Source organism: Schistocerca serialis, chromosome 3 (genome assembly GCF_023864345.2).
Source record: "Schistocerca serialis cubense isolate TAMUIC-IGC-003099 chromosome 3, iqSchSeri2.2, whole genome shotgun sequence".
Taxonomy (NCBI): domain Eukaryota; kingdom Metazoa; phylum Arthropoda; class Insecta; order Orthoptera; family Acrididae; genus Schistocerca; species Schistocerca serialis.
The window spans coordinates 462025967-462045128 of NC_064640.1; the positions used below are offsets into that span (position 1 = coordinate 462025967).

The window sequence follows — 19162 nt, forward strand, 5'->3', positions numbered from 1 at the left end:
TGTTTTGCGTGGTTATCATGAGGACATATAGCAAGTAAGTGTAAGAGAAACAAGTCGGGAGGAGGGGTTAGTGATATGATGTCAAATCAGTTCACAATTGATTTCTCCTATAATAATAATAATGAGCGTATGGCATTGGTGGCCGGGAGACCCCTCGTGGGGCGGTTCGGCCGCCACTCCACAAGATCTTTAAAGCCACTACGGTGACTTGCGAGCGAATGAGGATGAAATGATGATGAAAGACACACAACACCCAGTCATCTAGAGGTAGAGAAAATCCCTGACCTCGCCGGTTTTAGGCCGATAAGGAGTCCCAAAGGCAAATCGAGCTTCGTGAGGAAAAGATATTGTGGTTGAAAGTGGATTGTGAAATACCATGAGACAACGAAAGGGAAGTTGTTATCCCGATACAGTAAACTGTTCAAGGAGTGTATGTTCTGGAATCGTTAGTGAAAATGCAAACTGGTGAGTGTGTAGTAAGTGCAACAAATTTGTCAGATGTCAGAGTATAATTGAAGAACGTCTGGTTAGAGATGAAAGAATTAGCACAACTACCAAAGGTGTGTGCAGCAACACGTGGTGAGGAAGTTGTAGGAAAAACGGCAAGTTGTGGTAGCGTTTTGTGAAAACATTTGAGAGGGGATCATTTAAATGCCGAAGAATAGAATACATTATCAAAATTCTACACAAAGTATGTAGATTTATTCCATCTACCAGGTCAAAAAATGTCACATACGTCCATAGTGATAAGACAGAATCCTGATAGCAACGGAACATACATGGAAAATGATGCTAAACTGTACAGAATACCCAGAGCACAGGAAGAGGTTTTGAAAAAGCAGAGAAGACAGACGAAGAAAGATAACATAATTGTCGAAAGTAAGAGCACATGGAGCATCTTTATTGTCAGTCACAGACAAAAAGAGACGCCAGTGGCAAACAGATGTGGAGTATCACAATGGACTACTGGTAATCAAATGACATTGCTGTAAGCAATGCATTTCTGCTACCAAATCTCTCAGATATTTTAGTCCAACTAAGGTAAACAAAGTACTTCTCGAGGCTTGATCTTTCTAGAGGATAGTACCAAATATCGATGGACGAGAAGGACAGTGAGAAGACGGCGTTCACCTCAAAGCACTATAAATACAAACGATTTCCCATGAGTCTGTAACACAACTTCGAGAGGTCTGCAAGGAATAAAATGTCTCGCGTACCTATGCGACATAAGGTGTTATGGAAGGAACCTGCAGGACACAGTGAGAAGCTTCATTTACTTTTTGATAGGTTGTGGGAGCATAAGTTATAGCTGCAACCGGATACGTGTGCATTCTTAAGGAAAGAAGTAATCTTCTTAGGCCATTGTATTGTGGACAAGGGAATCTCACCAGAAATGATAAGGGCGGATGAGGTGAAGTTCTTTCCACAGCCAAGAGCAACAGAGGAATTGAAATCGTTTCTAGGCTAATAGGGCTCTACTGAAAATTCAATGCGAAGTTAAGCAAAACTGCGAAGCCACTCCATGAATTGCTAACGAAAGGTGTAAAATATGAGTGAGATGAAAGCTAAAATTATGCTTTCGAGGAATTAAAGGAGAAATTTGTTAATCCATCGCTATTCCAATATCCCGATTTTACAAAGCCTTTTATGGTGACGCCAGATGCGAGCAGTGCACCATTAGGCGCGGTTGTGTTCCAAGGCAAGGAAGTTGGCGTAGGCTTGCACATTACATACAAGGTTGAATTAAATTATAATACCACAGAGAAAGAATTGCTGGCTATAGAATTTGCAGTAAAGCAATTCTGACCGTACATATACGGACGACGTTTTACAGTGATAGCAGACCATAATCCATTAACATGGATATTCAGTGTAAAGAATATCATTTCAAGACTCCTGAAGTGAAGATTCAGACTTGAAGAATATGACTATGAAGAAATCTACAAGCCAAGTAGGCTGAATACCAATGCAGGCACTCTTAGCAGAACATGGCGCAGTGAGCATATCCATACTAACAGGAATCAGCAGGAAGGATATTAAGTGACTGCTGAAATAGAAAGTGATGAGGAGATATCAGTAGATGCAAACGTATATGTTAAAGAAAGCGAGTTTAGTCCTGAGGAAGAGCAATGAATACTAAAAGAAATGCATGATAACCAAACGATGGCACCAGGGCATGCATAGAATGATGGAGAGAGTAAGGCAGTACAAGCAATGGAAAGGAATGAAACACAATATAGAAGAATGGATACGTAAGTGTCCGGCATCTTACAATAATAAGTTTACACAGGCAATGACAAAAATGCCGTTGGAAAGAACAGATATGGCAGGAAGTATATTCGAAAAATCTTCAGTGGATATCTGAGGCCCCCTAAATTTATCAAGCACAGATAAAAGATACATACTGACATACCAAGACAATTTAAGTAAGTTCACGTTAACTGTGCCAGTAGGACGACAAGTCGCCGACGCAGCATTTGTAGAACACATAGGACGAGGGTTGGAATTTTAATAATGGCAACTATTTATTTACAGCTCGTACAAAATAGATATATGTTTCAAACTTCTGCTGACCTTCAAAGTAGTCACCAGCATTGTGTGTAACTTGTTGCCAGCGATGTGGAAGTCGTAGGATACTCTTAGCAGTGCCAGTTGTGTTGACAGTCAGAGCGTCGCGGTCTATTGCCCGCTGAATTTGTAGCAGTTCTGAAGCGAATGCTGTAACGTGTTTCCTCCAGTTTAGAAATCGTATTGCACTTACGAGGGTTAAAGTCATGGGAGTGCAGTAGGTGGTATAGCCCCATAAGTCAAGCGAATCGGTATCAGCTTGCACTGTACGTGCTTGAGCATTGTCCTGCAAAATGATGGTCAGGTTACGCAGAAAGTGTCATCACTTCTGTCTCTATGCTGTTCATTTTTGGAACACAGCCTACGATCAGCTTAGAGACAGAAGTGATGACACTTGGGCGGGTTTAGTGACACCTCTGAACAGTCAAACGGACTTTGTCTGTGGTACAACATCCACAGTCAACGTCTATCGCCAGGACTTCTGGGAACCGGGGTGATGCAAAATTTTTTTTATGTGTGTGACAGTAGTCACATACACAGATAATCCAAAAGATTATGACATTTTTGGATGCCGCCTGGTGGTGTTGCGGGCACGTGACGCGGTAACAAAATTATGAAAGCGGACCAGACACGGACGGGGGATCAACGTAGCGAAGATATTGGCTACAATCGATTGAGATAAGCGATTATGACAAGGGGCAGAGTATTATTATTCACAGCGTGTGAACGAGTATCTCGAAAACAACGAAGCTGGTCGAATGGTCACGTGCTACTGTCTCGGGCATCTACGGAAAGAGGTAGAACGGCAGTGAAGCTAGCACTAGCCGCTAAATGGTTGGGCGTCTACTTCTCTTCACAGACCGTGAGGTTCGGAGGCTTGCCTGTTCAGTAAAGTAGAATAAATGGTGATCAGTGGTATCTCTACCGAAAGCGCACAATGTTGGTGCACTCACATGTGTTTTGGAGCACACCGTTCATCGTGCATTGTTGAACATAGAGCTTCGCAGCAGACCACCCCTACGTGTTCACATGTTGACCCACTGGGCCCGGGACCATTGGGGTCCGACGGTTAATCTATGCAAACGTGCCGGCTCTTCGAGTGAATCACAATTTTAATACTCTAGGTCGCTCGCCGTCTCCAAAAACGCCGACATCGAGCTGAACGGCGGCTCGAAACGTTCAGCTCGCCACGGACGCAGGCTGGTAGGAGCAGTATTATGCCATGGGAGACATTCTCCTGCGCTTGTATGGGACCTGTGGTAGTAATTGAAAACACGCTGACAGCTGCGAACAACATGCATCCCTTCACGCTTCATGTCTTCCCCGACGGCGATGTCATCTTTCAGCAGGATAACTGTCCGTGACTCCAAGCCAGAACCGTGCTACAGTGGTTTGAGGAGCATTACAGTGAACTAACGATGATGTCTATGCAATCAAATTTGCCAGATGTAAATTCTATGGAACCCATCTAGGTCGCTATCGGGCACCATCCGACAAACAAACTATTAAGCAAGTGGTCATAATGCTTTTGGTCATCTGTGTATATGGGAATTATTTATAAGGTGATACTGAAATGTTGCTGTGATGGTTATAAATGAATCTGAATTACTGTGTTTCGACGGCAAATAGTCGGGAATAACTTGCTTTCTCACATCCACAGTACCAGTTTCAAGCTAGAGAAAACAGGATGAATCTCTGGGTCAAATAAAAATTATAGTTCATTCACCGTGTAATAACATGCAGCAACATAGGCAGCTTGAAATGATGAGGATATTCCTCGAGGAGAGATTTTTCAGCAAGAAATGAATGAAATAACACTGACAGTGTGGAGAAATATCAGACAAACCTTCGAATAACTCTAGAAAGAAGTTTTGTTTGACAACTAACAAGGAACAATGTAAAATTTTAGTCACGCACCAAGTTAATTAGTGGATGAAAGTAGTCCACTAGGATATTTTTCGAAGACACTGGTGTAGAAACTCATTGCAGTAAAACTTAGGATGAAACTATAATTCTTGTTTTAAGGGACTTTTTCATTGAGAAAACACTGGTTGCGTTTTCGCCACTCAACAATCGTAAAGGCGTGAATAAGGAAAGATGTTTGAAGAACTGACGGTGGAATATTAATAGAAAAAATGACTCTAGGTAAAATTCTGTACTTATGGCGAAATGAACTACGCTGTGCTTCTAATAACTTCTTAGGGAATTTCATATATAACTGATAGGACGGCCAAGGTACACTACATACGTTTTCAAGACAAGTTGTAATATCTGGCTAGCTTCATCGTTGACGCAAGTTTGCTAATGAATTTTGGAACACATTCGGTTTTAAAAAATATTGACTCTCTTTGATCTTTTCTTACTCTGTTTCGTGGCTATATGGTACTGATACTGCTTCCGAATCACTGTGCGCCTAACCATTTTTTCTAAATGTGTGTCACTTCTAGGATCACTGTACCAGTAATGAAAATTTCTTGTACCCATTGTAATTCCGATCTCATACCATCGAATTATTCGAACTTACGACAAAGAAAGAGATCAGTAAATAAATAAACCATTCTCTTATAGGGAAACTTGATAAATACTAGATTGAATCTTGTATTCAATACAGAAATTTTTCAACAAGAAAACTGCGTCACATTGGAAGAGACTCTATAAGCATTTTCTTCAGGGTTACTAGTAGAGGCTTTGTTTATACACACCGAAACAATAATGAATATATTAATAAATGGTTGCACTAACCTGCTTTCCATATAAATTCCTCTCTCTTGCCGAATCGGCTATTGAGTCGGTTCCTGGCCACGGATCCTTCGACCAGTATCACGACAATCAGCAACAATATGCGTAGGCCCGACATCTTGGAGATACCAAGGTCCTAGGCCATACGCTCCTTCTGAAACAGATAAATGAGTACGTTCTTGAGTTCGGTTTCTGGTATAGAATGTGCAGAGCTCGTACTTGCTCCTATAAAAGAAAATATTAACAATTAACACAAATATTCATTTTTTATTCGTGTATGTGTATTTAGTCTCTAATAGGTGTTAAAAGTCAAAGTGAACTTATCTTACGTGTATAACGGTATCTCACTCTGTCCTTCACACATCCTCCATCAGGTGATAGAAAAACACCTTTCCACAAACTCTATGATCACCGCAAATACAATACATCCTGTAAACCCAAAGACCAAAATCCTATTTTCTTCCTAATTATCTCCAAATCAGGACTCCTCCTACACATGTGCAAACTCCATATATTGTCACAAGTCAATTTTAAAACCCTTCCTGTTCTCCAGAACTCTATGCTGACACAGTCGTTGTCCCCAAACCGTTTTCTTCATCAAGGCTCCAATAACCGTTCCACTCTCTTTACAAGGATAAACACAGCCTATCTCTTTCCTTTACCAGCTCCACTTATCGATAAATCTTTACAGTCCTTCACATTTCCCTACGCCCCTTCAACAGACACAGTGAACCATCCATCAGTATTGTTAGTCATATGCAAGTGATCAGACAGGATGCTTACGTACGTGTCACCTGTCAAAGTTGTATCTAGACGTATAAGGGGTCACATATCACTCCAACTGTGAACGCCCCACATCATTACAGAGTCTCCACCAGCTTGAACAGTCACCCGCTGATATACAGGGTCCATGGATTCATGAGGTTGTCTCCATACACGTACACCAGCTCGATACAATTTGATACGAGACTCATCCGACCAGGCAACATGTTTCCAGTCATCTACAGACCAATGTCGGCACTGACGGGTCCAGGCGAGGCGTAAATCTTTGGGTCGTGCAGTCATCAAGGGTATACAAGTGGGCCTTCGGCTCCGAAAGCCCATATCGATTACGTTTCGTTGGAAGGTTCGCACGCTGACACTTGTAGATGATTCAGCATTGAAATCTGCAGCAATCTGCGGAAGGGTTGCGCTTCTGTCACGTTGAACGATTCTCTTCAGTCGTCGTTGGTTCCGTTCTTGCAGGATCTTTTTGCGGCCGCATCGATGTCGGAGAGTTGATGTTTTACAGGAATCCAGATATTCACGGTACTCTCGTGAAATGCTCGTACGAGAAAGTCCCCACTTCATCGCTATCTTGGAGGGGCTGTGTCCCATCGCTCGTGCCCCGACTATAACACCACGCTCAAACTCAGTTAAATCTTGATAACCTTCCTTTGTAGCAGCAGTAACCGATCCAACGACTGTACTAGACACTTGTTGTCTTACGTAGGCATCGCCGAACGCAGCGCCGTATATTGCCTGTTTACATATCTCTGTATTTGATTGTGCATGCCTATACCACTTTCTTTGGCACTTCAGTGTAGAAATTCAACACCCCCCCGTTCTGGTCAAATTAATGTGACCACCTGACAAACGCCTGAATAACCACCTTTTGCAGCGCAGACCTCTGTGAGACAGCAGGAAGAGGGGCAGTGAGGATCTGAATGCTACCGACGGGGATGTGGAGTCATGCCGTCTCCAGTGCCGTAGCCAGCTGCGTTAGGTTTCTCTGCTGTGCACCTATGGCGCGAACAATTCATCGAGGTGGTCCCATAGATTATACGATTGGGCTTAAATCCGCGGGCGTTGATGGCCAAGGGCGTACACTAAACTCATCCTGGTTCTCTTCGAAACACGTACGTAAACTACGAGCTATGTGACACTTGCATTGTCCTGCTGGTACATACGATCATGCCGATCATAAACAAACTGCGCGTACGGGTGGACATGATCGTCAAGAATAGATGCATACTTGCGTTGATCCAGCGTCGGTTCCACAATGACATCACCCAAGGAATCCCACGAAGAGATTCCTCAGACCTCAACGCACCCTCCTCCGGCCTAGACCCTTCCGACGATTGTTGTCATGTGTTTTCTTTCAGACGTTTTACGCCGATGGAGCATAAAACGTGATTCATCTGGAAAGGCAGCCTGTCGCCACTCAGTGGATGTCTAGTCACAGTATTGGCGTGGAAATTCCAGCCTTTGCCGCCGATGATCAGCAATCATTATGGGTGCATGAACCAGGAACCTGTTGCGGAGGCCCATACGCAGCAACGTCCAGTGAACGATTGTTGTGGAACCACTGTTGATAGCCCCTTGGTTTATTGGGCGGTCATCGCTCAACATGTGCAAGTCTATTCACCTATATACGTCTCGGCAGCCACCGTTCGTCCCTGTCAGCTTTGGCCCTTGGTGCACCACAGATGCCACGGTGCAGTTTTGCCATGCATGGTATATTGCAACCGCGGCGATACGCAACCAGTTTTCAAACTTAGCCACATCGGAAATGCTTCCACCCTTGACCCGAAAGCCAATGATTATGCTCTTTTGGACATTAGATAAATCGGTCGGTTTCCGTATTACGGCAACGGCTGCACTGTTTCCGCGTCCCCTCGCTCCCTCCCCCCTCCACTGCTGGTGTTACCACATGCGTCTATGAGTGGTTATCGCACGTTGACATCGAACATAGGCGGTGGTCATTAATGTGAGTGGACCGTGTTTAAGCCCGCCTGCTGCAGCACTTCTGTCATTACGTCCCACCTTCCTATACTTCCGCACTGTGTCTCATTTTTCAGGGTAATTTTAACTGCCTTCCCCTTCCAAACGATGAAATCATTCTTGAAAGCACATCATTTTAGCAACTACAGCTTTGATTATATCTTGCATTCCACATGAAAGCTCTAACTTACCCATCCCAGTGCAACTACAAACCGACCAGCTACATCCCGTCTTTTAACCCTTCCCATAACTCATCCGACGTTTTTCTCGTATCAGTTTCTCTCAGTCCAAACCGCATCCAAATTCCTCAACTGGAAAGTATACCAGGAGTCGACAGCAGAGTTGCAAGATCAAACATATCATCAACAACTCATCACGTTCACATCACTGTCTTTATTGCTATCATAGTATTTACGAGGACTTGTAATTCTTTTATTCAAAGGCTGAAGAGCAGCAACATGGCGGCTGATAGCCCTCCACACTCATTTCAAGGGAAATGCAAGTAACAGGTCATTAGAGGAAAAATGTTTAAATGTTACTAACACGACAAGACTAAAGAACGCTTTGTTAGTATAAAATTTTACCCTTGTATGATTCATAGTGAAGTAAAATTACGTGAAACACGTCATACAGCGGAATGCAGTGAGTCTTTCTTCACTCTCAACATTACAAACGTAACTTTATATCACTAAAAGAAAACAGGAATTAATTCGTAAGAGGAACCTTCATTAAAGTGTTAAATATAGCGCTGACCTTGAATTGCTATATTGATACTACCGAAACAAATGAAATGCCGATTAACAGGTACAGAATGGTGACTGATGTAAAGAGAACACAAAGAGGAAATGAAAGAGACTGAGGTAAATAAAGTTTTCATAACCTTACGTCGCTTTGTGAGTTGAAGAATGAAAGAGCACGTCCATGGAATCTTACAGCATGAAGTGAATATTTTCTGCATATATTGCGTGTAATACGTGTTTAAGTACTTAGCCCTATTATTAAGTGGATATCCTAAATTATCTGCCGCGCGGAGTGGCCGCATTCGTTAGTTTAAGTAGTGTGTAAGTGTAGGGACCGACGACCTGAGCAGTTTGGTCCCTTAGGAATTGACACACACACACAATAAATTATCTAGAAAGTTATGAGTTGATACCGACATACGCACAAAAATAATTTGCGACCGTCTCTTATGACTCACTACAATATTTCACAAAACATCGTAGTTCATTTCAAACCAGCATTTAGTGCTAGCCCTACTATATGGATTTTCTTGAAAAGAACGGTGAGGTATAGAGACAAACTAATACCTCTGCAGGAATGCATGCTTTTTTTTGTCTCGCTACTCCATGCCACAGTTATCATGTTACCTAGAAGGCCTCCCGTTTTGAGATAGTGTCGTTTCCTTCCCTTTTTAAAGCAAATACTATTCAATGTCTTGTAACAATGAAAATTTCACGATGTCATTGCTGTTAAAGACACGTAGCCTTCGTCTCTGATAGCCAATGCCAGCATATTCAGCTGACACAATACTGAGTAATTTTGATGAATAATCTTACAGAATAATTTTCAACAATCGTTTTAGCATGAAAATATCAACACTAACAGATTTTCCTTCATGACGAAGAAACAGGTACACCTTACAGAGGTATTTGTATCGAAGTCTGTACGCTTCAGTGATGCTGATTTATTGTTAACTGATGATAAATCTTAAAACGGTAACAGAGGTATTAGGGCAACAATAAATGTGTCGTTAAAACAAAGCTGACGGAATCATTCCATAGACATCTGGGTCAGTACTGGAAAGAGATCGAAAGGTTGGCGGGGAGACGGCACAAGAGCCTTCTGCGGTTCCTTCGGCGCCCCATCCCATTGGACTTACTCGATTTCCGTCGACGCGGCATTCAATCTACGTGAGTTTCCTTTCGGAAATTATTCGACGCATTATATTTCCAGACGTAAATGCTTTTACTTAAAGACGTCTTACGTGATTGAGCCTGATCTCTGACACACCATTTCAGGAAAGGTTACGTGAAACTCCTTGATTGGCTGTTATACTCTACAGTAAATTCCCTGTAGTAACTTAAGGCAATTTTGCATTTTTATCTGTTTATCTCTGTAGATATTCGACACATAAGATAAAATTTTATTGATTTTAACCTCATTCATTAAAAGTATTAAAGACTACGGCCTACACCAAATGTCGATAAACGTTTCCCAGTTCAGTTCTTGCAGCCTGAGACAAGTTTTTGTACTTAGTGCGTTTCTAAAAACTTGTACAAACTGGTGAAGCGGTAAATGCAGTTCCGTAGTGATACTTTTCTCTTCTCTGTAGTAGCTTACTATGTGTTAAGTCTGAAGTAATTACAACGATAGAAATGTGTTATATAAAGGCCCTTTGTGAAATGTGTAACTTATCCACAACTATCTGTTGCGCTAACGAAAGTATTTAAAACGGTAGAGAGGCCGAACTCATAGCTTTGATCACCGGTCTGCTAAATTAGTGTGGAAACCCGCCAAACATCGTAATCAAGCTCTTTGTCTTGGCGTTTGTCCTCCTGCGATACCTCTGATAGGTGATTTCAAATAGGGTAATGTCGAAACTATTTACTACTGGAACATTGTCCTTGCATAGCGCATTATTACAAAATACACGCCTAACTGTAAAAAGTATAGGATAAACTGTTGTTTAAATGAAAAGGGAATAGGAACGTTAGACTTTAGTGTTAATACGACAGCCACCATTAATAGCGCAGTAGAAGCTCTCTTTAGACAAATATGGGGAAATGAATTCTCTCTGGCCTTAATGAATGAACCAGCCCGGCATTTACCTGAAGTAATTAAGGAAAACTATGTGAAACCTATATCAAGATGTCTATACGGGAATTCTATTTACACTGCTTCCGACTTCCAGTGTCTTAACCGATGCAGCGCGTATCTAGACAAAATGCAGGGAGTGAAATGTTTTTGATTTTTGTCGAAACTTCGAACCAAACATAAACCTCTTTTCTTAATCCGCTTATGATGCTTGAGAAGGACGCCTGATATTCTGTGCACAGAGAATATTAAGCGAAAGGGGGCAATTGTGGACGATGTTAAGTCTTCTGCTGGAGGCCAATAGCGAAATCTAATCAAAAGGCTATTGCAAAGTGATACAGTCCTTTGATTTGAGGACGAAACAATGGGTCAGTTGTTATCCGCGGAGAGGAGAAGAGAGGAGGAGGTAGAAGATGAGTGTTTACTCAGCGTCCTATGTAGGTGAAACGTTGTCGTAGTCCAAACTGTGCAAAGTGAAACTTGAATTAGTTCTTCTTTTTGTTTGACAAACGCTTCTCAGAGACATTTGTGTAATACCGTTTATTTTTGTTTCTCATTTTTGTTATCTTGTAATTATATATTCTAAACATTTCGCACGTACGGTAACTGTCCGTAAAGTACGTTCCCACATAAACGCAAAATAAAGGAGGAAAATAATATCAGAACGACGTATAACTAATTATAAAATTTTCCTTGATATGCTTCCAAGTACATACATTCGTCCACATAATGTCATGATTGACTCTATTGATAAGACTGTTGTCGTACCTCAATACCAGTTTCTCACCTTTCTCGCTGTAGGAACTCTCCATTTTTTATTATAACCGACTAGTAAGAGTTTCGCTCACTTTGTTCTATTTGCCGTCAAGTGTATGTTGCCTCTGTTCACAGCATCATCCATCACCGACAGTTTATCAATCATAGTAGCCTGTTTTGTATGTAATCGTGAAAACTGTGTCTGGATTGAACGTCCTAACCCACCATAAAACGATTTATACGCTTAGTGCGTCATCCTTAAAAATTCCGTAAACCTCACTAGCTTGGGGATAAATACCAAGTGTTGTAATTTTTAGTACATTAAAAAATGAATTCCTCAAATAACTCACCGTGCAGCGTCTGAACGCGTCATCTTAAAAATAATCTTCAGTACAACTAAATTTTCGTCCAAAACAACAAACCTGAATGGTTCACGCACAAAAAGGTAGCTGGAGAGCAGTGCGGTCAAAGAACCTGTCATTCTCTGTGCCTTAACAATGTCCTATGGTAGCTAGCTACGACTGAGGTGATGCAATGCTTGCGAGCTACAATTGAAACGAAAGATCTGTGGATATGATGGCACAGTGCAACAATGCAGGAACTGCCGGCGTCATTCGCGTGTGATTAGTACCGATAAAACGTAGATTTTCTATTAGACTACATAATTAAATAAAAAGTAAGTGAGACAGCACACTGCTTATCATATAAGACTCGTATTCTTCTCTCACTAATTCCAGTTTTCGCTTGTTTTTTATGTAATTTGAAGCTCTAGCTGGTAGAGGGACGCCCATACGTGTCCAGTCGAGCAGTAAGCTTTCTGAAATAACTCTGAATTCAACAAAGGCGTCATCCCTTTGCGATGTTAATGATGTCAGGAATAGCTGTTTTCCACCATTGTCATCATTTATTACATTAACGGGCCTTTAAGAACTACAGCAGAGAAACAAACGAAATAACCACGCTACAAAAGCAAAAGACACACAAAAACATTAGAAAATAATATATAACAAAAAACACAGTAAAACAGGAAGTCAGTCGGTCACAACAAAGCAGATATCTACTGCAGATGGTATCTCGCCGTTGCCGGTGTCCAGCTTCATCTTCCACCGTTGTCGGCTCCACTTGTTTAAGGTTTGTTGATACGATACTTCCATCGCGTCCTTTGACGTCCCCTTGGGCGTATTTCAGCAGGTTCATAATGGAGGACTCGGTTTGGGAGGGATCCATCTACTCCAAGGATACGACCATACCACTTCAGCCTCTTTTCCTCTTCCCCATTTACGACATTCCAAACCACTCGTACAGATCTTTCTTCGTTCTTCGTTCCAATTTACCTTCCATGGTATTGTAGATAAGTTATAGATTTTTCGAAGTACCTTTCTCTCGAAGGTGCACATTGCTTCTTCAGTTGTTGCTCATGTCGCTCAGATTCCACAACAAGATAATAGTACCGGCCGTACTCGTGTCATGTGCAGCTGGCTCTTATTCTCCTGTGATATTAGTGGTGACTTGAATACCAGGGGCGTTCAATAAGTAAGGCAGTACATTTTTTCTCGTACATTTTAAGCTGAAAAAAATGAGGATTTTGTTGTGAGAAGTCATAGAATGCTCCCGTTTCACCCCCTATAGCTTCGTGAAGTTCCGATAGTTGGCGGCGCATTACGTAGCCTTGAAAATGTCTTCTGTAACGAAGGTGCGTTCCATGCAGAGAGATGTCATTGAGTTTCTTTTCGCGGAAAACCGGAGCATCGCGGATATTCATGGGCACCTGAAAAATGTCTACGGAGACCTTGCAGTGAACAAAAGCACGGTGAGTAGTTGAGCGAAGAACCTGACATCATCGCAACAAGGCACGCAAACACTCGTGCCAGTCGTCCGCACACAGGTATGCCCGTCAACAAGAAAGGAAGGAAGGTGAACTTGATGGTGTGATACAGTGATATATTTCGTTTTGTTATCATTCGCCACCAGGCTCAATATGTACTGCCCATAAAAAAGTAAATATCAGCTAATTCAGGCCACGTCTGAGTAGTAAAAAATTCCGAAACACATACTGTTTTAAAATACTTTGCCTTTTTCCAGGTGCACAAATGGAAGAAACTAAAGGTCAGTTAATTCTGTTATATGTATTCGACGTACGTTTCGAACATTGTGCATTTGAGGCGGATCAGAAGCTATGCAACGACCGTATAGAAATAAATGTTGGAAACCGCCCTCAAGGAAGCAAGCCGGCTGTTGGTATTGGCAGGTCTCTTTACTTTGTCCAGCTTCCTCTGGTTCATTTCTTATTTCTAAAGATCAAGAAGTTAGCGCTCTCGGTGCTCCATCGTGTCATAAAAACGAACGGGGTGCACTTGCAAACGGAGCCATCCACAGATCGATAAACCCTTTGCCTCCCTCGAAGTTCTAGTGCCGCTCGACGTGAGAGTAACCTGATCAATTCAAGTGCTAGGAATTTATCATTATCAGCGAAATGAGAATAAATGGTGACAAAAGGCGTCTGATCACTAGATAGCCCTCCAGTGTTGCAGGTGGTGTCCCATTTCTCTCTACAGTTTCCTATGAAGTGAACGCTCGAGAAAGATTGGGATGATTAGTTGGTTTGTCTGCCGGAAGAGCTGACCGCTTTTTTATGAAGGGTAGCAACTGCCAATGGTTTCTACACCTTTTCACGGAAAAGGTGTAGAACCTTTTCACGGAAAAGGTGTTTCAAAGAGGTACGTCCGATATCACAAGATTGTATCTTCTCCACAAACGGAGATAGGTGTTTCAGGTATATTTTAATTTAAGCATCGAAACTAAAAGCTTGCATTGGCCTCAGTTCATGTGGGCGCTCGCTCATTGCGCAATGTGTGTCGAGTCGAAAAGGCTATAATAGAGAAACAAAAGGCATTATGATTTCTCCGTTACAACAGGCACATTTCGGTTACTACTGTTGAAGAAAGTAAGGAGGGAAAAATGGCTTAACTTACCGTCGACGACGGCGTCATTAGAGACGGTGCATAAGCTCGAATTACGAAAGTAGGGGAAAGAAATCAGTCGTGCCCGTTTCAAAAGAACCATCCCCGCATTTGCCTGGAGCGATTTAAGAAAATCACGTGAAGCCTAAATGTGGATGGCTGGACGAGAGCTCTGCACTGCATCTCCTACAGCCCAAAGCATTCGACGATGGCCCCAGCAGTTCGTAACACTATTTGTTTATGTAAGGGGAAATACACAGGGCGTCCCCCGTGTTCGTTCAAGGACTGGAGCGCCACAAGATGTCACTTGCATCTAATGGGATTTCAAACAATGAGTTGTCTTAGTGATGGAGCGGTCATAAGGGATGTAAGGATCTCACATTGCAATATTCGCTTCGAATGTTACCTCATTTCACGGCAAGTGATATTTATTTTGTGGAGGTTTGTGAAACACTGTGCCCCCCTTCCACTCTTTCTAACAGTATTGGGTGAACTGTGGCACTTAATAGCGGTAGCAGCGAATACAGTATTTTCAGAGATACTCGCAAAACTATGAGACGCGTTTGACTATCATCGGGCTGAAACTTCCTGGCAGATTAAAACTGTGTGCCGGACCGAGACTCGAACTCGGGACCTTTGCCTTTCGCAGGCAAGTGCTCTACCAACTGAGCTACCCAAGCACGACTCACAGCCTTACTTCTGCCACTACCTCGTCTCCTACCTTCCAAACTTTCGTCTGGAATCTTCTGGCTGTTTGTCCTGCATCAGGTGGAGGCACGTTGATATATGTGAAAGGTAAGTGAATACTTCGCTCTTAAACGTAATTGTAAAGAGTACGTCATTGTTTATGTGTGTGCATGTTATTTTTTTATTTATTTACTATCGGACCCGGAAGTGCTTTGCAATTGCTAAATATGTATGAGAATTCGATACATGTCCTAATCTCCTTCCCCTCTCTCTTTCTGTCCCTCTCTTCCTCTGCCTCCCCCACTCGATCATCTCCTTCCCCTCTCTATTTGCATTTCCTCCCCCATTTCTGCTCAAAATTCGTATATTATATACTGCAAGTTAAAAACATATACCATGTATCTATCCATTAGAGTATCGCGTAAAAATCAGTGGTAAATTAGCCAAGAACTTTTCGACGTTTATATCCTACGTCAGTCGAAACGTTTATTGCACTTATTGGAGTATCGTGTGAACATTAGAAGTAAATCGGACAAAATCTTTTCGAAATTTTTTGCCAACAATGTTTTCACTTCATGTACATTCTATATATACATATTTATATATCCTAAAATATATATAGCCTATGTTAGTCCAAGACTAATAAGCAAATCAGTCAAGAACTACTCGAGATTTATGCTATAAACTTTCCTCCATATATATTCAATAGATCGCTATCCGGTAGGTACCTAAAAACACACCCGTATTCGAAAGCATCTTCGTTTGAAAATTTCAAAGCAGTCAGTGAAGAACTTCCGGCAATTTAAGATTTTGGACTAGCAAGCATTCACATTTTTATTTATATAGATTTTGGCTTTAGGCAACTTTGACCACACAGCCAGTAATAGTTATAACAGTAAAAAGTTAACATAAAAACTTAGAGTTAAAGTGAAATGGCGGAGTAAAAGAGATATGCGTGTGATGTGGGATAGTTCTTTTGAAAATAAAAATTTTAAATCCTATGCAGAAATTAAAATCCACCGTCAGGTTTCTATCTTCGTTCATGTAGAAGATATAACCTTGTGAAATCAGTTGAATATTTCTGAAACAAATTGTACGCTATGTGATCAAAAGTATCTGGGCATTCGCAAAAAACATACGTTTTCCATATTAGGTGCATCGTGCTGCCACCTACTGCTAGGTACTTCATATCAGCGACCTCAGTAGTCATTAGACATCGTGAGAGAGCAGAATGAGGCACTTCGTAGAACTCACAGACCTCGAACGCGGTCAGGTGATTGGGTGTCACTTTTGTCATACATCTGTACGCGACATTTTTGCATTCCTAAACATCGCTAGGTCCACTGTTTTCGATGTAATAGTGAAGTGGGAACGTGAAGGAACACGTACAGTACAAAAGCGTACAGGCCGACCTCGTCTATTGACTGACAGAGAACGCCGACAGTTGAAGAGGGTCGTAATGTGTAAGGAGGCAGACATCTATACAGACCATCAGACAGGAATTCCAAACTGCATCAGGATCCACCGCAAGTACTATGAAAATTAGGCGGGAGGTGAGAAAGCTTGTACACTCATGGAAATGGAAAAAAGAACACATTGACACCGGTGTGTCAGACCCACCATACTTGCTCCGGACACTGCGAGAGGGCTGTACAAGCAATGATCACACGCACGGCACAGCGGACACACCAGGAACCGCGGTGTTGGCCGTCGAATGGCGCTAGCTGCGCAGCATTTGTGCACCGCCGCCGTCAGTGTCAGCCAGTTTGCCGTGGCATACGGAGCTCCATCGCAGTCTTTAACACTGGTAGCATGCCGCGACAGCGTGGACGTGAACCGTATGTGCAGTTGACGGACTTTGAGCGAGGGCGTATAGTGGGCATGCGGGAGGCCGGGTGGACGTACCGCCGAATTGCTCAACACATGGGGCGTGAGGTCTCCACAGTACATCGATGTTGTCGCCAGTGGTCGGCGGAAGGTGCACGTGCCCGTCGACCTGGGACCGGACCGCAGTGACGCACGGATGCACTCCAAGACCGTAGGATCCTACGCAGTGCCGTAGGGGATCGCACCGCCACTTCCCAGCAAATTAGGGACACTGTTGCTCCTGGGGTATCGGCGAGGACCATTCGCAACCGTCTCCATGAATCTGGGCTACGGTCCCGCACACCGTTAGGCCGTCTTCCGCTCACGCCCCAACATCGTGCAGCCCGCCTCCAGTGGTGTCGCGACAGGCGTGAATGGAGGGACGAATGGATACGTGTCGTCTTCAGCGATGAGACTCGCTTCTGCCTTGGTGCCAGTGATGGTCGTATGCGTGTTTGGCGCCGTGCAGGTGAGCGCCACAATCAGGACTGCATACGACCGAGGCACACAGGGCCAACACCCGGCATCATGGTGTGGGGAGCGATCTCCTACACTGGCCGTACACCACTGGTGATCGTCTAAGGGACACTGAATAGTGCACGGTACATCCAAACCGTCATCGAACCCATCGTTCTACCATTCCTAGACCGGCAAGGGAACTTGCTGTTCCAACAGGACAATGCACGTCCGCATGTATCCCGTGCCACCCAACGTGCTCTAGAAGGTGTAAATCAACTACCCTGGCCAGCAAGATCTCCGGATCTGTCCCCCATTGAGCATGTTTGGGACTGGATGAAGCGTCGTCTCACGCGGTCTGCACGTCCAGCACGAACGCTGGTCCAACTGAGGCGCCAGGTGGAAATGGCATGGCAAGCCGTTCCACAGGACTACATCCAGCATCTCTACGATCGTCTCCATGGGAGAATAGCAGCCTGCATTGCTGCGAAAGGTGGATATACACTGTACTAGTGCCGACATTGTGCATGCTCTGTTGCCTGTGTCTATGTGCCTGTGGTTCTGTCAGTGTGATCATGTGATGTATCTGACCCCAGGAATGTGTCAATAAAGTTTCCCCTTCCTGGGACAATGAATTCACGGTGTTCTTATTTCAATTTCCAGGAGTGTATTTCATGGTCGAGCGGCTGGTCGTAAGCTCACGCCGCTAAATGCCAAACGACGCCTCGCTTGGTGTTACAAGCGTAAACATAGGATGATTGAACAGTGGAAAACGTTGTGTGGAGTGACGAATAAGAACTGTAATTGGCCTACATGTATATTTAGGAATCGCCTGACAAACGAATTCACAGTCTATAGTGCAAGGCTGTAGGATATCCTGAAGGCTTCAAAAATGGTTCAAATGGCTCTGAGCACTATGCGACTTAACTTCTGAGGTCATCAGTCCCCTAGAACTTAAAACTACTTAAACCTAAATAACCTAAGGACATCACACACATCCATGCCCGAGGCTGGATTCGAATCTGCGACCGTAGCGGTCGCGCGGTTTCAGACTGAAGCGCCCAGAACCGCTCGGCCACTGCGATCCTGAAGGCACTGGAGAAGATATGGCATGATAGAGAGAAGACTATTATTGTCTATTCCTATTCCTTTATTAGCTTTCAAGCAATTTCACAAATGTCCCTAGCAGACAAAATGATTCAGATGATCCAAGTATCGTTTATGCCACTATATGACTAGGAAAACGAGGTACAGCGTGTTCTATAGCTGTCAAACCACCCTTCTAAAACAAAAGTAGATGGCTAAACAGGAATTTAAAGACGAGTAGTATGGCAGGGGAGAGGGGGGGGGGGGAACTGTGTACCTATGTTACCAACATGGCAGCCATTCTGGAATCCGCATGTTGGATGAAACTTGTAATCTTCAAAAGGAAAGGGGAGCATGTGTCGTGTGGAACATACGGAGAATTACTCGATAAAAACGATGGTGCGTTTTATTTGAGTATAGCTTTATTTATTCTCGAGTTGCATTGTATTTTATACAGGAAAATTCAA

At 43.1% G+C, this 19162-nt stretch overlaps 1 protein-coding gene across 7 annotated transcripts in view; it reads right to left on the reverse strand.

The window, feature by feature from the left end:
* LOC126470365 (thrombospondin type-1 domain-containing protein 7A-like) overlaps positions 1-19162 on the reverse strand; it is a 1214159-nt gene that overhangs the window by 988343 nt on the left and 206654 nt on the right. For all 7 annotated transcript variants that reach the window (XM_050098173.1, XM_050098171.1, XM_050098172.1 and 4 more), the window contains exon 2: positions 5311-5461. In XM_050098173.1, the coding sequence (XP_049954130.1) occupies positions 5311-5425 (115 nt within the window). In that variant the 5' untranslated portion in view covers positions 5426-5461. The remainder of the gene's footprint in view (positions 1-5310; positions 5462-19162) is intronic.